The sequence below is a fragment of the Cygnus atratus genome, chromosome 11 (genome assembly GCF_013377495.2).
Source record: "Cygnus atratus isolate AKBS03 ecotype Queensland, Australia chromosome 11, CAtr_DNAZoo_HiC_assembly, whole genome shotgun sequence".
Lineage (NCBI taxonomy): Eukaryota > Metazoa > Chordata > Aves > Anseriformes > Anatidae > Cygnus > Cygnus atratus.
Window position 1 is genome coordinate 10,984,683 of NC_066372.1, and position 21,265 is coordinate 11,005,947.

At 48.4% G+C, this 21,265-nt stretch overlaps 2 protein-coding genes across 4 annotated transcripts in view; both read right to left on the reverse strand.

Annotated features, from left to right (window-relative positions):
- The window catches only part of SEC11A (SEC11 homolog A, signal peptidase complex subunit), a 145,637-nt gene that overhangs the window by 52,483 nt on the left and 71,889 nt on the right, over positions 1–21,265 (reverse strand). The gene's annotated exons all lie outside the window — the stretch shown is intronic.
- LOC118258134 (mucosa-associated lymphoid tissue lymphoma translocation protein 1-like) overlaps positions 14,020–21,265 on the reverse strand; it is a 28,279-nt gene continuing 21,033 nt past the window's right edge. For all 3 annotated transcript variants that reach the window (XM_050713109.1, XM_050713110.1, XM_035566736.2), the window contains exons 14-15: positions 17,838–17,963; positions 14,020–16,301 (exon numbers count right to left, since the gene is read on the reverse strand). In XM_050713109.1, the coding sequence (XP_050569066.1) occupies positions 15,975–16,301; positions 17,838–17,963 (453 nt within the window). In that variant the 3' untranslated portion in view covers positions 14,020–15,974. The remainder of the gene's footprint in view (positions 16,302–17,837; positions 17,964–21,265) is intronic.

A 21,265-nucleotide genomic window follows, 5' to 3' on the forward strand; every position in this document is an offset into this window, starting at 1 on the left:
TTGCATTTGTTTCTCATTCAGTTAAGTAATTTTGTTTTCCTTGTCCCCCGTCCAGTGGGTAATATATATACATATATTATAGTTAGACGTGTATATATATTATATGTAGACATATATGTATGTGTACACTCATCGCTTCACTTCCTTCATTTCTGAATTGGTGTTATCACCTTTCTCCTTTTGGAGGTGACAGTCAGTCCCTTGAAACTAATGAAAGGGCAAAGGAAGTTGCACTAAGAAAAGAGTTTCAATATCACGACTGGTACCTATATTTTTAGCACGTCTTTTTCTCTATAAAAAGCTACTTGGGAGCTGTAAGCTATAACTACTAAGATAGCTGACATTTCTTATACAATTTATGAAGACCTGCCACAGTCCTGAACACGTTGTGGCTTGCAGGGAAGCCACTGTAATTTGAGTGATTGTGCTAATTAAGAAATACAATGCCAATGGGAATTTAGCTCCATCCCAAATGGATGAGGAGGAAAGGCAGCCATAGAGTGTCTGGCTGAGAGGCTAATTCCTCTCCACATGACAGCAGAAACTCAAAAAGGATTAAAAGATGCTGCAAAGAGCAGCTTCCGTGGGCACAGCTGTGCTCTGGTGGCACCTGGATGGGACCTGTGCTCTGGTGGACCTGGATGGGGCTGTAACAGGCAGCTCCTGCCCAAGGGAATCACGCTTCCTACTACAGTATGAGCTGGCTTTAGGAGCAGGATGAGGAGGAGGATTCAGAATGGGGTTTTTACTGGTCTCCACTCCATCCACTTGGCCAAGGTGGGCTGACAAGTCAAGCAGCTATCCATCCCAGTTTTTTGGGCAGAGAAAGGAAATACTCTTGCAAGTGATGTCCAGCTATGTCTGAGAGCCTCGCTTTCAACTTTTTTTCCTGCTTGAGGTTGTTTGAGCTTGCATTTGGCTTGGCGAGGTGGGCTCTTCCCAGGTGCAAGCTGTGTCAGAGGGTGTGCGTGTGCATATGTAGGCAAGCGGGCTGGCAAGCACGGTGAGACCCATTTTATTTATTCATAACAAACATAACAAAGTCTTGAGCACTCATGCCTAGGCAACTGTCATTTTTCAAATCAGCGATTAATTTGTTTCTGTCAGAGCGTGGTGTTATAGAGAATTACCTTGAGCTGGTTGCAAAACTTGTGTGTTACAAAATTGTAATTAATGTTTCAGAAACTCCAGGGAAGGTTTATTATTGGCAGGGTGAGAACGAATCCCCAGACGCAAACATTTCTCTAAGATAACAGCGTAGCCTTCGGCATTATCTACACGCACACACACAAAAAAAAATCAGTGTAACTTAAATCAAGGTAATTAATTATACAGATGTCATCTGTATGCATTTAAAACCATTTACACCTTTCACTCTGGCTTTTTGGTCTCCCTGACTCCAAGGACATGCCCCAAACAGATTTTTCTCCCTTTGGCTTCTTGGCACGTACACCAACGAGCCAACATGACTCCTCAACAAAGAGCGCCCCGTACAACCACTGATCAACCACCAACATGGAAAATCTTGCCCTTGCTCCAGGTCCATTCCTGAATCAAATCAAAGAGAGCAAAGCTCTGTATCCCTGGGAGTTTGCAAATTGCAGTGAGAACCCTAATTTGGGTTCTCCCCGTTAGATTTTGGGTTTAGAGAAGAACTGTTTTGTGCCCTGCCATTCTTCTGATTCCCATTTACTGGGGTTGGAGATGTGATGAGACTGGCTGATTTTTCACAAGGAGGTTGTAGTCAAGGGCTGCTAGAATAGCATCGTGCAACTTTCCTGTACCAGCTATCACTGGCGCAATATCAAACACATTTTACTACTCAACTAGAAAACTGGAGGAATAACTTCCAGACAGCCTTCTTCACCCATGAGAGCTGCAGGCTCCGGTGCAGTACGGACATGCTCCAAGGCCTGGGCAGGCAAAGTCCCTTGCACAATCCTCCGTGCTGACAGCAGAGACAGTGCAAAGCCCTGCGCTCTGTGTGGCTTTGCCTCAGTGGTGCTGACACAGCCGCTTGTGGGGCTCTGCACCTGATTGCTGAATGTGAACCGGGTGCAGAATGACCTGGCGACAAGGCTGGCTTGAGCTGTTCTCACCTCTGTGCCCCCAGTGGAACAATGTGATGGCAGCTGGACCACTCTACGGACAAGAGAGAGCTGATCCAGATGTTATAAATCTCTCTGGGGAAGAAATTAAACTTCACTACTTCCCCCATCATCTTTCATGTAGTCCCATAAGTGGTCATGTGGGCAAAAATGAGGAGTGGGGCATTGGCACCCAGGTGGGAACCAGCCCTAGTGGGAGCTGCTGGGGCAGGAAGGCCAGACCAGCAGCATCAGAAGCTGCAGCCCACGTCGCTCCTGGAAACTCTCCTGAGCTTTGCCGAAAAGTTTAACCAAAGCTTGAAAAAATGCAAAAAGAATAATTTTGCACGGGCTCCCTGTCCTAAATTGCCTGTAGCATGTTCACAGCATTTTTAGTGCAGTTGTACCTAGAAAAGCATTGCCAAGAAAGCTCAAAAAGTTGCTTTGCACACTCACAAGCAGGAGAGAGCAATGTAGGTGCAGACGTGGGGACACTCTGTGCTGCTGGTGTGGGATTTTCCTCACCAGGGACTGGCAGGCACCTGAGCAGTTTGACCTCCAGCCGTACTGTGCTGGGCAGCTTTGTGCCCACACCAAGGCCTCGTCCCACACATAGCATGGCTGGATGTAAAACCGCTCCCCATCTGAGGCAGGGGCTTCTCCTCGTAGCTAGGGATGAAAACAGCCAAGAGGATTTGTAGCTGGGCAATACAACACCTTCAGCCTCTTCTTGCTTTCCAAGCATTGCCAGTTTCTAGGAATCCCACGGGAGGCAGAAATCCTCCGTGCTCGATCTCTCATGGAATCGCAGGATCACAGCATGGTTGAGGTTGGGGGCACCCCTGGGTCTAACCCCTGCTCCCCTGTCCAGGGCTGCCTCCAGACATTTTTGGAAGATCCCTGTGGATGGAGACCCCTTCTGCCCTGCCTGTAATGCTGCTGGGTTTGGCACCGCCAGCCCCACGTGCTGTGGCAGGGCAGAGCTGTGTCAGCTCGGGGCAGCCCAGCATGAGGCTCGGAGCTCCTCCGTAGGCCTTACCGAGAAAAACCTCGAGCAGAAGGCTGGTGTTAAGCAGCAATAATTACATCCCTGGAGAGGTCACAGCCTTCAGCAACCCCTATCAGCCCTGCAGTACTTGCATGTGAGATGCAAAATCTGTTTCCTAAAAGTTGATCTTCACTTGTCAGTGGCTTTCTCCTCCTTCTTCTCCAGACCTTTGGTTTTGCAGTCCCTAGGGAGAGAAGGACCTTGGGAATTTATCCTCCATATCTTTCCATTCTTGTTTTGCTTTGTCCTTAAATTCAAACCTGATTTTAAGTGAGATTACTGGTGGTGTGTCTCATGTGTCCTGGAGGCTTTCGCTGCTTTGTTTAACAATAGAAGCTATCTTGTCTGTTTACAAGTCCATTATGAAAGAAGAAAGAAAAAAATAATACTGTGAATGAGGACACAGCATCTCATAAGAGGTGCAGGAGGCTGAGTATTTTTTGCTCAAACCAAGCTGTGGTAGGAAAATGAAGAAAGATAGGAAACTAAAAGGGGCTGTGACAAACAGGTTTTTCAGAAAGAAAAAAATAAGAACAATTGTAGGATTTGTTGTGGTGACTTTTATTTTTTATTTTTTTATTTAATTTAATTTAATTTTATTTTATTTTGTTTTGTTCTGTTTTGTTTTATATTTTTAATGCCTTAAAAACACTAGGAACTCTGATGATAAGAAAGCATTGTACTAGCATAGTCAAAAGTCATCTGAAGATATAGTTGTCTACAATAGGCCTCCTTTGACCCCATTAACTGTGGACATTAGAGTATTTCTTGTTCTTTTTTATCCTGTTAGGCATCCACTGGGCCATCAGTTATGCTGTGCTGTCACTCAGGGTGCTAAGTGATGGGCTGTGGTTGCTGTGATATGTCAGTGAAAGACATTTAAGGGTAGGACAAACAAATGTCTCTGGCCTTCAAGAAACAATTTTCCAAAGGTTGAACTCACATTGACTCATTCCAGCGCAGCAGAGAGCTGTGCTAAGCACTCTTGTTGCAGTCTACCTGGAAGCAGAAGTGTTTCCTGCAAGAGAAAATTGTGGAGAGGAGCCAGGAATGAATAAGCTGCCTTGTTTCATTGCTGAATTACAGAAAAAAAGAAAAAAGAAAAAAAAAAACACCTTTTCCAATGAAAGGGCCAAGTAGAACTCATTAAAACATTGATAAAGTCAAAGAGTAAAATTACAGTGGGGTAGACAGGGCAAAATTATAACGCATGGCTTTGAGGTAGGAAGGAAACAGGCAATAAATGAATTGGCCTGAGTGGGAGGTGGAGGTTTCTCAAGTCTTCCCCTGGAGCATCTTGCCATGTCGCATTGCTGCAGGTGACGAACTGAGCTGAAAGCGATCCTGGTGACTGTCCTTTCCATTCCTGTATCCCCTTTCCTTGGGGCATCTCCTCCCAGGCTGCACGGAGTCCTTTCTGAGCATCAGTGCTTTGCCCTCTAACACCACTGCTACCATCACAGTTTCCTACAACCCCCCAGATTTAAGGCACTTTTCAAAGGGGGGGGTGGGGGATGGGGGTAGAGGGGGTTGATCTGGTAGGTCCCGTGTCCAGGATCAGCACCCATTCATCATGGCCAAAACACGTCTGTACTCGAAGCATGGTGAGGAGGGTCTGGAGTGGATGGTGGTCTCTTTTCAGACCTACCCTTCTGCATTTCTCCACAGTGGTCACCAGGGCAGGGAGCAGGAGCAATGCATTGCTCTGCAGCCAGGCTTAGGCCTGTTTTGGGTCAGGCCCTGCAGAGTCAGGGCCAGCAAAAAGGGGTGCACGCTATGCAAGCACTTCAGGACAAGCACTTCTGCGGGTTGCGTGGGGACTGCTGGTGTCTGAGATAGTCCTTTTGATTCAGCCACTTGAAAGGAAGCCTCCAGAGCCTGCTGACATGCTGTGGGATTGCAATGCGTTTGCTGATTTCCAGCTGGAGGAGTTGAGGTGCGTTGCCTGCTCTGACGTCAAAGGCAAGAGCGTTAAACAGGCTCTTGCTCTGTCTCACTGAGTGATAAGCATCCATCACCTGAGGTACTTTAAAGTCTGACAGGCTAAGCATGCAGACCACTTGGAGGGATCGATTTTATGCCTTCCATGAATTGTCTCTTTATCTGAAAAACCAAGATCCTTCAATTTTTCCTCATGGAGTGCATTCTCCAGCATTCTTCTTGGTGTTCTCTATCACATCCTCAGTAGCGCTGTCCCAAAACAGTGCCAAGACTGGACCTCCAGATGAGATCTCACCTCTCATGTGAAGTTTCTAACTTTGACCCTACCGTTTCACGAGCAAGATGCACAAAAGAGTTGACGGTGCATGGGCACCCAAAATTCACTGAAATTTGAGCCCTGGGTGGGATTGCTCCCTGCCCACAGTGCTGCTCCAGGGAGCTGGCTGGAGCTTGGTCCATCTTGCTGCTCCTTGTGATCTTGTGGGTCTCAGCAGTCTTGGGAGGGAATTCAGTGGCTCTGTTATGTCAGCAATGCAATTGAAAGGATGATCTCAAGACTGGAAATGTTGAGTTAATAATTAGATTTCAGGCTTTCTTTAATTAACACAGGTGCCGGGGAGACTCTATTGAAAGATGTATAGGAAAAGAAAGGATGAGAGCAACTCAGCAGCAGTGGGGCTTTGGGAAACAGTGTAGGGAATGAAGGTATTAATTTAGCAGGAGCAGTGGTGGTTTAAGGACATAACTTGGCAAGGGCTGTCTGCCTTCTGAAGCCTTTTCCCTCCTCTCCCTTCAAACACACCAAAACGATCATCCAAAACAGCCTGGTGGGGAGCAGCAGTCACACAGAAGCACACGAAAACTGTCCATGCACTTCTGCAGACGCGGCCAAGATCACGGCCTGTTAGGGTACGATCGAACTGTGGGCTTCCCCTGCTGTGTGATTCTCCAGTCTGGGAGGATTCAAACGGTCTCACTGAAGTTAGGTGAGAAATTAGGTGAGAAAACCAAACCTATTATCTGAATTTGCATAGCCAACGTGCATCAGAAACCCCCCATCGGCAGCAAGCGGTCTGTCCTCCCAAAGCAGCTGCTCTGCGCCGTCTCTGACCTCTCAGGCATGATCCTCCAGGGACACCAACAAAATAACTTCGAAAGAGAGAATTACAACTTTTAGCAACAACATTTACAATTCGTATCTCCGTTGAACCCCAGGAATGCATCCGTTTTGCTGCCCATGCTCTTTGCTAAATGAGCAAATGTTGCTCTTTGCAACACGCAGTGACAGCCACCGTCTCTTTCTCTTTTACAGATGTCATCCTCGCTGTCCTACCTAATGTGCCCCCCTGCTCTCCAGGACCTCTTATTCCTCTCAATCTAATGTGTTAACACAATAAAGTTACACTTAGAACAATTGTTCCCAAAGTACCATCTTCCTCCCACCACCTACACCAAAGGAACCAATAAAAGAATTTTTTAGGAAAAATGTGAATCCCCATCCTACGGCTCTGGCAACCCCCAGGGTATCAGCACAAGCATATCTGCCACTGACTACCGTGAAAGACCCAGAGCAACATGAAGTTTTAGGTGGTATGGGCAGGGAATGGTGTCCTTGCCTTGGCCACATACTCGGTTTTATCTTCTCTTCATCTCTTCCAGGAGAGCATACGAAGGCAGGAGACCACAGCCAAGCATAATTTTGCAGCAATTTTTCTAGATTCCTCGAAGGGCCCAGGGTGGAAGGCCACTCTGGAGGTCCCCACGCCAACCTCCCGCTCAAAGAGAGGCTGCTGACAGAGTGACAGCCGCTTGCTCAGAGCCTGATGCCTACGAGGTTTGTGACCCCATCCCTCACGACAGTGCCAGCCTACAGGAATGCATTCATCAGCCCACACAGAGGCAGGGCTGGGAGGGTTCTCCAGTGAGAAGAGATTATTTCCTGACATTTCTGGTGTTGGAAATTATCGCAGAATTGTAGAATGTCCTGAGTTGGAAGGGACCCACAAGGGTCATCGAGTCCAACCCCTGGCTTCGCACAGGACCACCCAAATTCTGACAGTCTGTCAGTACACTGCTGCTCTCTGGAAAGCAACACGGCTACCAGGCCACCACAAGCCCTCCGCATGTCACTGGGATGCTGTTGGGATGCAAGGGAGTGAATTGGTAAAAATCAAAGGCCTGGGCAGAAAAGCAAAAACAAAAAAAATGGAGGAAAATATGCATCTGGAAGCACCCTCCCAGAGAACAGAGTGAAGGGCACTCCACAGTTACTTCTGCAGCTGTCTCTGTCTCATGAGCTATGCTTCTTACTCAGCCTGTCGCTTCTGCACGCTGTGGTGAAGGCCCGTCTAGACTGGAGGTCGCACGCGAGGACCGTGCCGCGCTACTTGCTCATCGCAAGAGCCGCGTGCGCTCATGCGTGCATCCTAGCACAGGCTCACAGACAGAAGCCTCCAAGAAAGCAATCCAGGAGACGGAGCCCCAGGCTGCACGTGTGGACACCGGTGCGCAGACGTACCGCAGGAGCACGTTGGGCCCATGGGTGCAAGCTCCCAGATGCTCATAATGAAAAATGCAGAAGGGCATGTAACCTAAGGCATCTAGGCACACACATCAAATCCTTGCCAGACGCCCAGGACTCTCTGCTCCGCCAGCTCTCCTCCAGATCTCTAACGTGACAGTGCAGATACGTTTATCTTCTCCATGATGTTCCCCCCCATACTCAGCCCTAGGACTCTGCAAGTGAGCACCTGAGAAGATACATAGGCCTTATACCTGGAGATAAAAGCAGTCACTAAAAAGGCACAAACAAAGGGCATTGTGACTGTTTTGCCATGTCTCCAGTCTTGAGAGGAGGCTGAAATAACCTTTATATAATCCCATTAGCATTTCCAGTGAAAACAACAGCATTTGAGGAGGGAGAACAATGTATTTTCTTATCATCCAGAAAGGCCAAAGGTATTTATCTGATTTAATATTTTATAATTGATATTAAGCAACACAGAAGGATCCGACAGGCAGGCTGGAGATGGCTGCAGCCCTGCAGTGGCATGGCAGAAGCTGCCCTCTACTTTTCAAGTAATGTATTGCCCAGGTCGGGGCACAACAGCCCTCCTCTACAGACCCCACAGAAAAAAAGGATTTCCCTCAAGCCCATCTGTGGCAAGGACCCAGATTCAGAGGCAGACTCCTCCAAGCTCACACTGTCACCACATAGCACTGTGCCAGTGTCACATCCCTGCATGAGATGGTGCTCCAGCCGCTGCAATCCCAGGGGAAGAGAAGTGCTCAGCCTGCCTGTGATCTGCCCTTCCCCTGGTTAGGTACGGTCTGACAGCCCTGGCCAAACTGCTGCGTCCTCGACGGTGGGAAGGGTGAGACAAAATCGAAAGCTGTAGAGAAGATGTGCTGCAGATGGGGGAGGATGAGAAAAGAGGCAGGGCACAGAGGTGGGGGGGGCTCAGAAATAGGTGGTGATGCCCAGCAGGAACCAAGGCACACACCTGAACATCCAGCAACACTCTTCACAATGATGGCTTTGCCTCCAAGGGTAGCAGCAGGTCAGGACCAGCACCCCTTCTCTGGGCCCACTAACTGCTCCATCAACTGCTTGACCTTCAAGCAGAGGCATTACAGTGGGTGCAAGTTGGCCCCACTGATGCACGAGATCTGCGACCGCACAACGCTTGGACAAGTACCTCGTATCTTTCATCTCCAGTAGGGAATGGAAATTAGGTTATTCTTTGCTGAAACATTCTGGAAAGTCATAGCTGAAATCTCTCACTTGCCTCTTCCATCTGTTTATTTTTACCACTTAATAACACGTCTGTCTCGTCAACTATTCCTGACACCATGGCAAGAAAATCAAACTTGGTGAAGACAGCTTTATCAAAGAGACATTAGCTCATCGTTACTGTGTGACACCACGTCAGTGCTTCTCGCATATAGGAAGTCTGGTCTGTAATTTCAAAGAGAGTCTTCCATCTCTTTAGGAGCTGATATGACCAATACATTTGAAATTGTTGATTACTATGCAAAAGGTTATCCAAGCTGTGAAGATAAGAAGCAGCTTCAAGCATTTCAAGGAGTCTCATTTGTTCGGTGATATGCTTTTCTCTTCACTGCCACATGATGTCACAGACCCAATTTCAAGCGATTAGTAACAATGGCAAAGCAGTCACTGAAATAATCTTTGATAGCGGAGACAGCTCTGTGACCATGTGAGGAGGCTGTGCTATCAATAATTTTATCACCATTGATGAAGTCTTAGTATGCAGGCTTTACCATGCCACCAAACCTGCCCCTGCCTTTGCTTTCCAAAGAGGCATGCCAGCACTCTGCAGAAAGATAGCTTGCCTGAATGCAGAACAACCCTTTTAATTTGAGCAGTCTTGGGTTTATTGCCTTCATGGTGGATGACTTCACTCACCCTTTACTTAAAACCATCCTCCTGGCTTCATTACTGAACAATCTGCTTCTTGAGGAGCCTGGAATGACTGAATCTGAACCATCTCACATTTTCAAATGAACTGTTTCACCACCTTTCCCTTGTCTTCTAGACCTGATCTATTTTTATTTTTATTTTTATTTCTATTTCTATTTCTATTTCTATTTCTATTTATTTATTTATTTATTTATTTTATTTTGAAACAAAGTTTCAGAACCAGTTGAGCTGAACCCATGTCCTTGTTTGCCTTTTGGACAGGCAGCAGGGATATTTCAGTCTTGCATCTCCCAGCCCACCTGCTGTTCGGAGTCACCCAGAACATGTATATGCTTTTGGACATATGATCTGGTAGGAGAATCACAGAAGCGTTGGTTGGAAGGGACCTAGTCCAACCTCCTGTTCAAAGCAGGATGATTGCCAGCGTTAGGAGAGAGGAGAACACAGCCGTGGGTGTCAGCATGTGCAAGGCATGACAATTAAAGGCCATCTGGGACATGTTGCCTTTGAGAGTACCACCCGAATTCAACGATTCAAGAGCTCCCTGCTAGTCCTGAGTCTGCTGTCTTTGATTACCATCTTGTGTATGGTTCTGCTGTGCCTATAGGAAGTCGACTGCCACTGCCTCGTATTTCAGAAGTGAGCCTCAGCTCACGAACTATGACAGTGCTTTAGAAATAGAGAAGTTCCTCTATAAGATCAAGTCATTATCTTATTCAATCCTTCTCTACAAGAAAGGGACTGTCACCACTAAACAAAATGATATACTGTTCTTTTGAAAACTCCTTTCCCTGGGAAGGAATGACTAGCTAATGTCTTCAGGATCCTTCCTGGCTACATGAGGAGCTACTTCCAAAAACTAGGGAAAGAGGACTAACCAGGCATTCTCAAGTCTTGCAGTTTGTCAATTCGTTCTTCCATATGTTCTACTACACTACGTGCATCCTTTCCATATGGTGCTGTCAAGGCCCGGACCGACTGGGTTGCCTGCATAGCAGGAGGCTGGAGTAAAAGAAAGACAATTCTCGAGGTTGCAGAATGGTGGGAAAGGGCAGAAAACAGCCTGAGGTTGGCCCATGACACAGAAAATTTCAGCTCAACAGTTTGAAAGCTATAAGCAACAGTTAACAGTGTCTATGGTGGGAGATAAATGAGCAGGTAAGTGAAACAGCTCAACATTCCTCCATATAGATATTTCTCTCCCTAGAAACAGCTCTTGAGGTGTCATTATGCTTTAGCCAGTGCCCCGGGTGTGCTGACACGCTGCTGCATGGCAGACATTTTGTGACCCCGTCTAGGGCTTTCCCTCAGCTCCCAGGAGCTACTCTGGGCTGCTCCCTTGGTGCCCTGCCACCACCCAGACCTGCACATTGGCAGCATCACCCTGGGAAAGCAAACAACGAGCAGCTGCTCTGCATGAAGGATACATTTCCCCCTGTGTTGAAGCCACTTTGGCAAGTCCATGCAACTTTCAATGCTCTCAAAAATGTGGTTTGATTATTGGGTGATCCCGTGTGGAACCAGGAGTTGGACTGGATGATCCCAGGGGGTCCCTTCCAACGTGGGATGTTCTATGGTCCTGTGATCCATCAGTCTCATTTGCACAATATTTACCACTCTATAAGGTATGCTTATTATTTTCACTTTATGCTGACAGCATACATGCTGGTCATTTTTCTGTGTCCTACCCAAGTCATAGCACAGCTTGCAAATCATCTTGGTCAGCTGGGCTGTTGAAGTTATAAGCAGTCACCTAAGTATCACTGTTTCTTACTGGATAGGCTGCAGAACTCAACTCCAGGTGAACACAGCTGGGATGTGAGCTTTTTGTTTCTGGTCCCACTAAGCTGACTGTGCTGAGAGGTGACCCAGGAGCTGGTGGAGGCATTTTTGTCCCTCTGTTGCACACTGTTGATATGTAAGAATGAGAAGAACCTGCCTATGCACTACAGAGGATGGGAATGTTCACAGGCAGGCATCAGTGGATCCCAGGCTCTCTCCTGTGCAGTTTTGATGAGTCCAGTAGGAAACAGCTCTTACCCAGAGCAAACGGGGATGAATCCAGACAGGATTAGCAGCCAGTGAGGGGCTGTTCTAACCCAGAAACAACCCACGTTCTGCCCCACCTCCACACTGCTTCTTGGGTACGTGGCACTAATGCCCCAGTGGTGTGGCATGCTGATGTCTCAGCTACCCAAAGGTGCCAGGAAGATCTGTTTGGCATGGGGACACGCTCCGTAGAGCTGCTGATATGGAAGGCCCAAAGCTACCGGGCATGATATGTTCATCTGGATGAAGAGAGCTGGTGATCAGATGCAGCTCTTTCAGAGGCAGCTCCCATTGCCGACACATGGCAGCAGCAGCTCGTGCCACCAGACAAGAATAGCTGGTGTCCCTATCCTGAGACATGAACCCATTGCTTCTGCTCTCTTCTTATCCCTAACTTGGGAGTTTACAGGCATGATCAGTTCTTCAGGTGCAGAGAGAGCTGCCTTACACTTAGCTCCCTGGCTGAGTCTGGAGAGTGGCTGATCTGGGACAAATCTACCCTTTCATTGCTTCATTCACAAAAAAGCCAGCTGAGACCAAACCTTGAAGAATCTGCTGCCTATGGAAGCACGCCAGGTTCGGGTATATATGCCAGCCCACACAAAACACAATTCTCAACTGCGTGCTAGGCCAGTGATTTTCCAGCAACTAAATAAAACAGACAAAATGGCATTTCCCTGCTTTTTACTGCCTTGTTTTCTCACTCTATTTGGGTGCATCTGCCTTGTTTTGTCAGGAACTGCCAAACATCAGTGGAAAAAAAACTGAGAACTGATCCCAGACAAACCGTGTAGCACAGGACGAGCACATCAGGCTGTTGAGCAAGGTCCTTCCCTTCAACACATTTGTATGAAGAGAGAGGAAAAAAAGTGAAAATTAACCCCCAAATTACTGAACATTTAGATGATGCTATTTTCATCAGAGTTTAATGACTGTTTAAAGCTTCAGTTTGCTTGTTAAAGAAAGCGTAGCAGACTTTGGCAAAGGGAAGGCAGCTTTATTACCTACTTAAATGCTTCAAAATGCTACGCTCAAGTTGTTGTTCTTAGCCCCTGGGCATGAACTGGCCAAGGATCAGCCCCAGGCAGAGGGTGGTGGCCATGGTTGTATGGAGGTATGGAGGCAGAGCGGGAATGTAATTGGAGCTGATCTGGGGTCCCACCTTGCCTGTAGCTGTGCAGCTAATGAAGGAGTCCAGCCTTCAGTGGGTCTCGTAATCCTCGGAGAAACAGACTAAGTCATGGAGTGGTTTTCTCAGTAAAGGTAGCGTGAATTAGATAGACAGGTGAGCCCACCCGTACTGCTCAGCCATAGGATCTGCCCAAGCTTTGACCCCGTAAAGAAATGCAGTGGGATAGCATCAAATTTCCAGGTCTCTAAGCTTGGAGGTATCACCAACTACTTCAGAAAATGTACAAACAGGCATGGAAATCTACTCAAAACTGATGGGGATGCAGGGATAACCTGAAATGACACAGAAAGATGGGTGGGATACGTGCTGTCAGGTGAGAAAGGGATGCAGTAAGAGGAATGGCCACAGGCCGCAGGGTCAGTGCTGGGCCAGGATCAGGATAAGCAGAGGACGACGGTGATGGAACCACAGATTGAAGGGAAAACTTACTGGCACTAAACACTTATCCCACCACAGCATTTCATGTGTACGGTAGGGTACGCTACGGTAGGAATACAGAAACAGCTTCACCTTTTCCTACAATGAATCCAGGCCTGCATGGGAGTGACCATCAAGGTGGCTGGGGATGACCCTGACCTCTGGGTGAAGCAGATGCAGGACCTCCTCGAGGGTGAATGCAGAGTGCTGGCAAGACTGAAGAACAGGCTAATAATGTTCAGCTCACATTGTAGACAAAAATGGGCAGATGGGAAGGATCTTCCAGTTGCAGAGGCTGATCGCTGACACAACTGGCGGCAGGGGAGCAGGCTGTCATAGTCAGAGGTCCAGGATGCAAACTCCACCTCTGCAATTCAGCTTTGCAAGTGCTTGCAGTAACACACTGTCAACTGAGGCACGTGGAAACATGGTGGTAGGGCTGGGCTTGGCTCCACGGTCTCCTGGAAGCAGCAGGAGAGTTGCTGAGAGAGACAAGTCCCCGTCCTACAGTTGGCACCAGGACAGGAGGCCTGCTAAGCCTGGCTCTGCCACCTGAGGGCCACCCTTTACAAAGGTGAGTAATTCACGATGAATGCTGACATTATTTTATCTCTACATTTCATCTGACATTATTTCATCCTATCTAATGGCATTTGATCCACTTGCTAAATCCACACTTCAGTATACAGTTACCTAAAGGAAGCAGTCCTCATGCATAAAATCCTAGAAGACACAGTTCAAAGCATAAAAAGCATTAGGGCAAGATTAAATCACACATCACACCCTGGCACTTAGAGGGAAAAACAAAGACCATTAACTTAGAGCCACATGAAACTATGCATTCAAAAACAGCAAGTGTTTTATTTAGAAAAAATAAACAGCCTTGCTTTGAATGAGATTAACATTCACATGAGATGACATCTGCCATAATTACACGAGCCAGAGACACACTTTGCCCCACCGGTATAGAAGGGTGTGTATAATCCCTCCTTTTGAGTACTGTACTCCTCCTAAATGGCTCCATAGCAATTCCCACTGACCTGTCTTAAATTTCTGCTGGTGTTGATTTAATCTTTGGTTCTCCCCTCAGTTAGTTTATTATTTTCTGGTTTAGTTTCTCTATCAGTCCATCTTATTTAAACTTCATCCTGTAATTTATTTTTTTTTGAGCTTTACTTTTTTTTCCTAGAAGACTTTCTAGACTTCAGCCAGATGGGGCCTCTCTTCTTTCCCTTGGCTCTACTCACTGTGAGGAGAATAAAAGCCTCCTCTGTTCTCTTTGGACAGGCTTCCAGCATTTGTAGGATGGTTTATCTGGAAGAAGCATTTCATATTTTTCCATGCTGCAATAAGCAGTCCCCACTGTACACTGATATGCTGTTATCTTCACGGCCGAAGAAGAACCAAAACTCAGAAAATGTTCTCCCCACCCCTCTTTTAGAACAAGACAGCAGAGAGAGCTCAGGCACTCTTCCCATCTCACCCCACCATCCCTGACTTCTCAAGAAGTCTTTGAGCTCCAAATTCCTTCTGCCACAGGATCACAATTGCCAGAAGAGTTGTCTGGAGCTCTCTGGTAGAGCTCCCTGCTCCAAGCAAGGCCAACTTCCATCAGCTCACCAGCACCTTCTCCAGTCTGGAGTGGACTGTCTCCAGGGATGGAGAACCCACACCTCACTGGGGTCACTGGCCTCTGTGTGCTTTTTGATTGTCCTCCTAGGCCCTTATTAAAGAAAAATTAGAGAAGCAGGCAGGGAGGAGACTGCAACCACTCAGGCTGGGCCTCCTCACCTGTGTTCCTCCCTGGACGGCTGGTTCTCCACAGAAAGTAGTGCTTCAGGCTGCCCACAGTGCACGCACACTGAGACAGGCACTTACAAAACAAAACAAAACAAACAAAAAAACCAGTTGCAGTAATAACTATTTTTGAGGTTCTTCCTCCTCCATCCTGGTCTTTTCCATCTCCCACATGTAGAGATTCTGCATCTGAGAGGAACTCAGGACCACGCAGAATTTAACACCCTTTTATGCCCCAATGTAACATGCTACAAGGGGCATGCAGAAATTTACCTGCCCAGGGGCTACTACTGATGGAAAACCAGCCTCCACTGTAAACATGCACCTGACAGGACATCTGAGCCTCCTTTTCCTAGCAAGCACTCTTCTTGCCTCAAGTATAAATACATTCTGTAGAAATATATAAACACATAATTTAAAACCTGCTTGGACACAAGCAGGACTTGCAAGGAAGGAAACCCCCAGTGCAACCCCAGGAGAAAGCTTACACATTCACACAGTTTTATCTGGGTCCCTTGGTCATTCCTTGTGTCCTTGGCACAAGCAGTAACAGCAGTTGTGGGCTTTGAGATGGTGCCTCTGCTGTAGTGCAGGACTGTAGTGTTTGTGGGTTTCTCAACACAATTAATGCTGCAACGCTTGCTTTCAGGCACTTGCTTCGCAAACTCTGATTCGCAGAAAACACCATCCCGTGCCCTTGACTGTGAGCACTGTTGGGTTCTGTCTGGCAATATTATGACTTGTCGGGTGGCCGGGTCCTCCGCCAGATGTGACAGTGACTCCTTGGTGATGCCTACAGCCTCATGTGGGACAGGGGTCGTTTCTAGCAGGCTTCAGGACCAGATGGGAGAAGCCTTTCCAAAAAAGCAGCCTTGGCCTCATTTGGACAGGGTGATCGCTGAGGCTGGGAAGCAGATAAATTCTGCCGTGTTCAGCACTTGAATAACTGCTGCCTCTACAAGGCAGCCACCCCTCAGCTGCACACGCCAGCCTGCAGGGTCACGGATGGTCCTGCCCGGGGCCAGCCCGCAGCAGTGCCGAGCACAGCTCGCTCAGGCTGCTCTCGTCATTCTCCTCCGGCTCGCTGCTGGAGTTGGAGGGGTTGCTGCTGGGCAAGCTGTGGCCAGCACCTGTCCTCAAGGATGCCTGCTGCCCCTTCGGGTCTGCCCAGGCAGGAGTGTTCTGGTACTTTGGCTGGGCATAGTTCCTCTGGCTGAAAAACTGCCCCAGCAGAGATTTTGGGAGGATTTTCTGAAGGCTTTCACAAGTCCTTTTCTTTGTGCTCAGCTGGGTGTAATGCAAATCCAACTGCAGGACCACATCCACCTAGAAGGGGAGAGCAAAGGACACAAGGTGAATCGGAGACCAAGACTTGAAACAGAGCTTTTTTGCTCAGTCAAAAATCCTGACGGACTCTGCTGGCTGTTCTGCAGGCTCACAGCCCCATGCTGTGGTGTGCTGGAGCAATGCTGCTGCCACAGAAGATGAGCTGTTACATACACTTGTGGCATTCGAGGGCCTGAGCCATGGTTTCTGGATTTCAGGACTTCTCCTGAGATCAGGCCACCTCACTTAAGACCTTATCAGTGCAAGAGGGCGTCACCCCAGGGCACTGGTGCAGGGGAGCAGGAGGGGACAGGGACTGCACCCAGGCAAACTGCACCCACACAAGGAAGGCCATGACATCTGTCCTGGTCATGATGTCCGTCCTGGCCACAGTACAGCACTGCACACACAGAGGGAGGCATGCAAGGGCAGGGATATGAATCACTTATATAAAACACACATCACAGAGTGAAAAATGAGAGTTTAAAACAGCAATGCTCTGCAGGGATCCATTTGCGGTCTAGCACTACTTTAGATCTCTATAAAATAGGGTGAAAAAAAAAAAACAAAAAACAGAAAATAGCAGATTCATGGCAGCCAAATCCCTGAACGTGAAACCCTAGTGTGGGGCTGTGCCTGAGATGCCTGGCTGTACAAAGCAGGGAAATGTATCATGCAGCAAGGAGATTTTTCCTGTGTGCCTGGCAGGCAACACAGGGTCCAGCTCTCATATCTGCATTTAACAGCTTGGGAAGGGTTCAAGAAAAGAGCTCCAGGAACAATCAAGGGCTGAAAGAGCTGCCATATGCCAAGGCACGTACTGTACTCAGCAAATGGAGCTCGCTATAGGCAGATCCACACAGCAGCTCGAGAGCAATGTTCAGGGTGAGCCTGCATGGAGCAGAGCAGATAAGCACCTGGCAAGATCCACTGGCTGGGTGATAGAGGGAGAAAAAAATAAGGGAGAAACCAGGTGCATGCTGCTATTTGCAAAGACAGAATCTGTTGGAAGAGACAAGGCAGGCAACCAGCAATTCTGCCTTCTCATGGTCTTTAAATAGTTTGAGAGTCTTTTGAAGTGTGCCAAAGAGGCACAGTTTGGCTCAGGTTTGGTAGTATCACTGACAGCAGGGGATAAACTCTCCTGCTGCTCAAGCTCCTGGCCAGCCTATGTGCCCATCTCTCAGGCAAGCACAACGCTTAGAGAGATATCCTTCATCCAGAACATTTGGGTTAGTCCTGGCCTCTGCGAGGTTGCTACAGGCAAGGAACAGCCTCTCTGGCCAGACAGCACAGAAGGACAGGATAAACCAAGAGAAAGAAGTCAGCTTTTGTGCCCTGGAGACCAACAAGCTCCTCTAACATCAATATGGGCATTAGACTGCAACACAGGAGGGTCTCAGCCCAGATGCTGGCCACTTTCCACATGGAGCCAAGAGATGCATGGTCAGAGGGGCACAGCCAGTGGGGATGGGGAGTACCAGTTGTGTGAGGGGGAAAGGGAACAGCAGAGATTTGCACATGGCAGCCCTCTACCTGAATTTTCTGTAGTCCACAGAGCTGGAAGATGCAGTCCTGCTCCTCCTGCTTGCAAACAGATGCGAGCAGAGATTCCACTTGGTCCGGGCGGCTCTCCTCCAGGTTGGCCACATCATCCACCTCCTGGGTCAGAAAGACAAAGGAAATGTAAGGAAATTTCAGTGTCAGCTTAGGCCTGGAGGAACAACTGCCCATCAAACATGCTGCTTCTCTACACAGCAGGGACCAGGGCTGGCCTGTGCCCTTGCCACCTGGGCTAGTGGCAATGCTGCGTACCCTAATGGAAGTACGACAGAGTGCAAACAGCAGAAATACAGAGATTTTACACACTTGCCTTGTGTATATCAACGGGAAAACCTAGCCAAACATCCCCTGAGGGCAGCAACAGGAAATCTGTGGTGTAATGGGATTTCCAGCAGTATAGATAGCAGCAACAGCCCGTATCACAACCACCTGTAGTGTAAGGGGTGTGTCGAGGAGGGAGGAAGGAGTTTTCTGACGGCAGATCTGGAGGAAGCTCTGAGCTGTGCTGGGTGCTGAGCTAGCCCCTGCCATCTACAGAACTGTCAATTCTTGCCTAGTTACTCAAACTTTTCTAGAACAGCTCCCTCTCTATGAGATCCTCTTCAGAAACCATCATCTCTTGGAGCCTCCCCTGAACCGCTGCCTGCAAAAGCCCAAAGCAATTTGTTTCTGGCCAGAATACTGGGGGTGGAAGCTAAAATGTTGGATCCCAAGTGCTGGCTGGGATCTACAGGCATCAGAGTCACCTTTGCCTGCAAGGCTGGCAGAACAGGAGTAAACAGTCCATCATCTGTCCGTTGCCGATCCAGCAGGTCGACCAGAGGCAGGCTGAAGAAACAGCATTTATCTCTGGACAAAGCAAAGCCAAATCCCATCTCTGCACTTGGCTACTCATTACTGGAAAGATAAAGAGAAACTGGAGGGTGTTTAGGAGAGATCAGGGCAGCAAATGGAGTTGCAAAAAGGGGGATGGCTGTGCCAACAAAGGGAGGGGACAGCTCACAGGAGGATGGAACAGCTCTCCTGCTCAGGGAGCCTCATCATGGTTCCTTCAGCCAGCATGAACTGAGTCTGAAACAGAAGACAGACTGCAATGCAGAGCACCTTCTGCAAATGAACGCTGCCCTCTCCTGCCCTCTCCTTCTTTGGCTCATCGCATCAGGTATCTGCTCCAAGCTCCCTCAACTCAGCCACTGCTGTGCTGCGCTCGGCAGCCGGGTTAAGCTAAACCTGGAGACCAAACAGAGGGACAAAGCAGATCAGCCTGGAAGCCACCAATGCAGGGCTTCAGCAGGAGGACCGCAAAAAGGAGCAGAGTGCTCCTACCACACCCAGCCAGCTTCACCTCACCTGATGCTGCTGACATTGCACTGCAATGGAAGGACAGGGCAAGCATGCAGTCAGCCCTGCCTTGGGTAAGCCTACCCTGCCAGCCTCCTGCCATGGGAAAATCACCAACTTTTCGAGTTAAAGGTTGTGCCTGTGCTTTCAGTAGCATCTCTGGACTGTTACAAAGGTGCCAAAGTTATCTTTGAACCTTGCTAGACTTCGTAATATACAACATCCTAATAACTAAGAGAAAAATAATCCAGTTCATGGCCAGAATTCCTCCTCAGTCACCTACCACTAGTCTCCTCTCCTCCCCATACGTGGTCTTTGACGTGTCATTCTCCTCCAGCCTTCTCCACAGCTGCCTCACTGTTGTTTCCACAAGCGATTTTTGACTTCTGCAGCCCTGCCTTCCCCAGCGCATCCCCACATCCACAACCTCTGTCCCAGAGTGCCTCCTCTGGGATCCATCAGCCTGTTGGAGCTGGGGTTGGGCCATGTTCCCTTCTTTCTCCTTGCAGCCACGGATGTGCTGTGGATCAGATGACTTCTAAGTGCCTACTTCTGCAATTGCATTACCAGCCTTTGTGGACACTGTGAATCCTTGACGATTAATATCGCAATTTGGTTCACACTAGCAGGGCAGGGATGCTCAGATCTGTTCTAATGCACGGGACTCTTCTCCTGAACATCTATTGTTCTGCATTTTCAAGCCCCTTGCGGCTGGGCTACCCTTTTTTTCAACCTAAGAAAAAAGCAAATATTGCAGATGTGACTAGCAGGAATACAATACTCCAAGTTAAATCTAGGTGCATGAAAAGCCAAGGAGCACCAGGAATCTGGGATGGGGAGAACCACGCAGCCTCCCTGAACGGGATAAAGCCATTCCTTAGCGTTGAACATCCAGATTAGATGTGCTGTTTCTCTCTGGCACAGACTGGGAGAGCAAATGGACCCAAACGAGGACCCAGTGCTCCAGCTTCAGCAACACTGAGGAGAGCCAGAGAGGACTTCACACAAACCTGGGAGCTCTTGGCAGAGTTTTCTGCCCTGCTTTGGTTGCACCAATCATTGTGGACTGACCAGTGCAACTGAGTCATTTCCCATCCCATGCTTATTCTCATGCTTGCTTCTGCCTATGCGCAGGACCTTGCACCTGCCAAGTAACAGCCTTGCTGTCAGATTGCATCTCCAGCTTTTTAAAAAAGCATTTTTTTTGCATCTCCAAATCTTTTTAAAATCCAACCCTGTTTTTTTAGCACATTGCAGTGCTCCCCATGTTACGGGATCTGCACATTAAATAAGCTCATGCTATGGCACATCACTGATGTCATTAATGAAAACAGAAAGTAATGCCACAGCCCTGGTTTTCCAGAAGAAACATATTCAATCACCCTGAGAGTATGAGAGTAGAAAAGTTTTCTGTGAAGTTTAAATGGAGCCCCCCATGCTCCAGCTTGTGCCCAGTGCCTCTGCTCCTGGGACTGGCACCGCTGACAAGCGCCTGGCTCCAACCTCTCTGCACCCTGCCCATGGGTGGTTACGGACATTGGTGAGCGCCCCCTGAGCCTCCTCTTCTCCAGGCCAAGCAGCCCCAGCTCTCTCAGACTCCCCTCACAGCGGAGATGCTCCAGGCCCTTCAGCTTCCCCATGTCCTTCCTTGGACTCCCTGAAGTACGCCTGTTGCTCTCTGCTGGTGAGGAGCCCGGCACCGGACCCAGTGCTCCTGGCGTGGCCTCCCCAGTGCTGAGCAGAGGGGCAGGATCCCCTCCCTCCTCCTGCTGGATCCTGCTCACCTTGGATCCCCAGGGCCTTCTCCACCAGGCTGCTTCCCAGCTGGGTGTCCACAGCATGTCCCTGGGCCGGGCTGGGCTGGGCACTCACAACCTCTTGAACCTGGCAATTGAGTCTGTTTTCAATCTACTTCACCATCCACTTATCTAGTCTGTTATCTCATCACCATTATCTCAGCATGTCTATGAGGAAGTTATGTGAGAGACTGTTAAAAGCCTTTTGACAAAGGCTATCAGGTTATCAGGCATGGCTTCCCCTTGGTAGTCCACACTGTAGTC